The sequence below is a fragment of the Amblyomma mixtum genome, chromosome 2 (genome assembly GCF_055824585.1).
Source record: "Amblyomma mixtum isolate Tamu chromosome 2, ASM5582458v1, whole genome shotgun sequence".
Classification (NCBI taxonomy): domain Eukaryota; kingdom Metazoa; phylum Arthropoda; class Arachnida; order Ixodida; family Ixodidae; genus Amblyomma; species Amblyomma mixtum.
This window is the reverse complement of record NC_143013.1, coordinates 136,857,841-136,862,472: the sequence shown is the minus strand read 5'-3', so window position 1 is coordinate 136,862,472 and position 4,632 is coordinate 136,857,841. Positions and strand designations below refer to the sequence as shown.

Sequence of the window (4,632 nt, the reverse complement as noted above, 5' to 3'; positions counted from 1 at the left end):
TCGGTGGACACCTGAACCGCACCGTAGAGGAAGGGAGGAAGTGGGAGTGAAAGAAGAAAGACGAAGATGGCCCGTAATGAAGAAAATGAAAATTGTATTTGAGGAAAGAAAATTACGCAGTAACTGTCTCAGATATCTCGGTGGACACCCGTCAAAATTCAGGGGGGGGGGGGGGGGTGCACTTTTTTGACCTAAAGTGTGGTCACTGATGTGTGGTTAAGATGTTAAGCTTCGCCTCTAAGAGTGGAACACGAGAGCGTCTTGCAACGCTGCCAGGGAGTCCATAGAACGCCATCGCCCATTCGGTTCTACGCCTGGCTCGCCGGTAAATTGGTTTTTGAGGAAAGGAAATGTATTTCTCTCTAATATCTCGGTGGACACCTAAACCTTGCCGCAAGGGAAGGGAGGAGTATGGCAGTGAGCGAAGACACCGTATTCACTAGACGTGCCTTTGTTCATTCCAAACCATCGAGCTGGCATGGCGGAGGATTATGCTTCCGGCAGCCGAGCTGAACGGATCGCAGGGTCATGGGCTCCAGCGGAGCAGCGATAGCGGCCTTTGACGGCCGCGGAAACAGGATCGATGACTGCGGTGATAAGGATTACCAGATTATTTTGCCGACACTGCCAACAGGACGTGTTGTTTTCAACACCGTTTTTCTTCACGGCGACGTGCGAGCGAGGCCGTTCCGGGTCGAGGATTTCCGGGACGCCCTGGCCGAGACCGGTATGCTCCCCGACGTGGTCGCGTTGGGGGCGTACCAAATCAACCACGTGTGGGCGGTTACCCTGCGGAACACGGAGGCAGCAAAGAAGTTGCTCGCCTTCAACGAGCTGCAAGTTAAGAAACGCCGCTGCCTCATTTTCGACCCGGAAGACCAGCAGGTAAAGCTGCGGCTACACTGGATGCTTCACGGTGTGGCCGACGACGACATCAGGACGGCATTCGCGGCGTTTGGCAAAGTGACCGACGTTACGCGTGAGCGGTGGCGGATACAAGGCGTCAATGACAAGAGCTCAACGACAAGAACGGTCCTACTGAAGTTGAAGCCCGGCTTGAAAGTGGATGACCTGCCACACCAGGTACGTGTCGCCGGAGAGTTGGCTCTTGTCGTAGCGCCTGGGCGTCCAATGCAGTGCTTGCGCTGCCATGGTACAGGCCACGTGCGGCGTGAATGCAAGGTTCCCCGCTGTACGAAATGCCGGCGGTACGGCCACGCGGATAATGAGTGTGTCCGCACTTACGCGGTGGCTACGGGCGGGGCGTCGAAAGACGACTCTGCGGAACTCCTGATGGATGTAGTCGAGGCTGAAGAATCAGCGAAAGGCATAGAGGAACCCGAAACGCAAGCAGGATTGACGGGCTCTTCGGGACCCTCCAGCAGCGATGCCGGACGCAAGCCTGAAGGGACAGAACCTACTAGAAAGGAGACGAAGGCGTCGAGCGGTGAAGTAAGCGTGCCAGCGTTCCAAGAAACCGAGCCAGCGTCTCTGACCGAGGAGAACCTTGACCAGAGCGGCGCCCGCACGACCGGCGTCCCTGCCCCAGCGAAGCGGCCACACGCCCAGACTGGAACCGAAGACGCCAAGGCGGAGGCCCCCAGCGTCGAAGAGCCGCCGGCAAAAACGACGCAAGGACGGCGGTCGTCCATCCGGCTACGATCAAATGTGTCGACGGAGAGTAGAGCCCGTGACAAGCCGCCCCCGCTGCCAGGCCTGGCACCAGCACCGGATGGCTCCGGTGTCAATGATGTCGTCTAGCCAAGCGCTAGACGTGAAGGGTAAGCACCATATCCCCGGCCTCTTTCTTCTGCATTAAAATGGCTCATGCGTTCCCCATGAAAGTCGGTACACTTAATGTCAGGGGACTGGCAAGTAAGAAGAAGCAGAGCCAGGTGTACCGCCTTTTAACTGAGCACGACATTGACGTCCTGGCAGTGCAGGAAACGAAAATTGACGGGGAAGAGCAGACCGGGGACATGGTGAGACGTTTCACGTCTAGGTTTTTTGCAGTTGTTGCCCACGCTGTAGGAACGTCTGCGGGTTGTGTCATCTTTGTAAAGAATTTACCGGGACTTGAGGTTCAGGCATATACGGCGTGTCCTTCGGGTCGATTTGTTTTGGTTGACCTCCTGTACGACAAAACATATTGGCGCATTATTTGTGTGTACGCCCCAAATGCGGTGGATGAGAGAACAGCGTTTTTTCAACGCGTACAAAAGCACTTCAGTTGTGAGAAATGCCTGATCGTAATGGGCGACTTCAATTGCGTCCTGAGAGGCTGTGACAAAACCAGTGCAACGGCATTTAGGGACAGAAGCACTGAAGTACTCTCAGAAATTATAGACACGTGCAACCTCGATGATGTGGCCGAGTGTTTAGAGGGCGAGCGTTGTGTGAGACTCACCCATTTTCAACGGTCAAGCCATGCACGGCTAGATCGCATTTATGTGTCACCGAACGTTATTTCAAAATGCAGTAGCTACAATGTAGTACCGGTATCATTTTCGGATCATTGTTTAGTGCAGTGTGGGATAGGGACAAAGAAACGAGGAAATCAGTTTTCTTGGGAGATGTGGAAATTAAATAATAAGCTCATTACAGACGACATCTTTAGCAGGAAAGTCAACGAAGAAATCAGTAAATTAAAGCCGAGTGGGGAACTGAAAGTATGGCAGCAGTGGGAACTTTGCAAACAACAAATAAAAATAGCAGCAATCGAAAGGTCAAGTTGCATACGACAAGAGGAGAAGCGTGAGGAGGACAATTTAAGATCTTTACTAGCTAGACTTCTCGAAAGAGAAAGCGAAGAGCCTGGAAAATGGATGGATGACATTAGGAAAATAAAAAAATAAGATTGAACTCTTTGAAGAAGAACGCTATCGTGGCGCACTGGTGCGGGCTAGGGCGCAAGATATAGCTGATGGGGAGACACCTTCAAAACGAGCGCTAGGAATGGAAAAAACGCATGCTCAACGAAACCACATTGAACAGATTGAATGGGGCGGGGCGTTATCTGGAGAAAGCGGGCATATCCAGCAGGCATTTCTTGAATATTATCAGGCGCTGTTTGCAAAGCAAGAAGTGGATGTGAGCGCATTCAAGGAAAAGTTTCTTGGTGCTTTGCCGCGATTAGATGACGAACAGAAAGAAAGGCTGGAGCTGTCGATAACTGCGTCAGAGGTCGAGCAAGCGATAGAAAATTTGAACCTAGGAAAATCTCCTGGACCTGATGGGTTAAGCGCCGCTTTTTACAAAGCATATAAACACGAAATAGTGCCAGTACTGACAGCAGTTTTTAACGAAGCCTACAAAGAAAATGAATTGCCCCCGTCTTATGGTAAATCACATACAGTGCTAATCCCTAAATCTGATGACGCAGAAAAGTTAAAGCAGGTCACAGCATATCGTCCTATCGCCCTCACAAACGTGGATTATAAAGTTTTCATGAAGATTTTAGCCAGTAGACTACAGTCAGTAATTCAGGATATAGTCGGTCCCCACCAGACGTGTGGGATCAAGGGACGCTCTATTGTTTCCAATATTCATAAAGCGAGGTGTGTGCTGGAATGTTGTGATTACACAAATAGCTGTGTAGCCATCCTTCAGCTAGATCTTGAGAAGGCATTCGATTGTGTTTCGCACGATATCTTGTTCTGCATACTCGACCATGTGAATTTAGGGTCCATTATTTGCGAGGGAGTGGCCTTGGCGTACCGGAGCTGCACGACAAGATTAATTGTAAATAAGAGTTTGGGGGCCCCCATTAGCCTGCAGCGTTCGGTGCGCCAGGGTTGTCCCCTCAGCCCTCTTCTATTCTGCATTTACATTGAAGCGTTGTGTTTGAATATCATTGAAAGTGAAAAAATTCGAGGATTCCAGCTACAGGCAGCAGAAGTTAAGCTGCTGGCTTATGCGGATGATGTCGCGGTGTTCACAGTGAACCGGGAAGGTATAACCGAGGCCGGGGCATGCGTAAAAGAATTCACCACGATCACCGGTAGTAAAGTGAATTGGTCAAAGTCCCTGGGGCTTTGGCACGGTGAATGGCCAACGAAGCCCGGTAATTTTGCAAACGTGTCCTGGGTGACGACCCCAGTAAAGTACTTAGGCGTCCCACTGGACGGTTATCGCGATAGCGATTCGTACTGGAAAGCACAGACGCAAGCCACGCGTGAAAAGGTGGAAAGGTGGAAAGGGCGACACCTTTCAATTTTCGCAAGGGCCACAGTGTGCAATCTGTTTTTTATGTCTAGGCTGTGGTATGTGATGCAAGTGTTGCATTGTGCAAGGATGAACGTACAGAGACTGCACCGGATCTTTGCCGTTTTTGTGTGGGCTGCGGACTGGGAACGCTGCAGCCGGACCAATTTGTTTAGGCGGGTGAAGGATGGCGGCCTGAGTCTGGGACACTTATTTCTGCGGCAGATTGTAAGCAGATTTTGTTTTGTGCGCGATGTACGCGATCCGTTTTTGCGCACTGTGTGCCAATTAAGGCTCGGAAATGCACTGCCGGACTTTGTTGTCACAACCGAAAGTTTCTCGGGACGTATTTTTGGTTACTTTAGAGAGGTTGTCGCGAGTGTTCGATTCCTGTCGGTTCGATTTTCGTATGAATATTTATCTTCTGTT

General features: G+C 50.9%; 1 protein-coding gene across 1 annotated transcript; it reads left to right on the top strand.

Moving 5' to 3' along the window:
• Positions 1-500: 500 nt before the first annotated feature.
• LOC149361036 (uncharacterized) lies at positions 501-2,149 on the top strand. Its single transcript, XM_089572578.1, has 2 exons — positions 501-1,781; positions 1,865-2,149. Exon 1 carries the CDS (start codon positions 529-531, stop codon positions 1,759-1,761), a length of 1,233 nt encoding a protein of 410 aa, XP_089428704.1. The 5' UTR covers positions 501-528; the 3' UTR covers positions 1,762-1,781; positions 1,865-2,149.
• Positions 2,150-4,632: the final 2,483 nt, after the last annotated feature.

Excerpts from the sequence above, each read along its gene's own strand:
- LOC149361036 (XM_089572578.1), top strand. The coding sequence starts at position 529 with ATGGGCTCCAGCGGAGCAGCGATAGCGGCCTTTGACGGCCGCGGAAAC.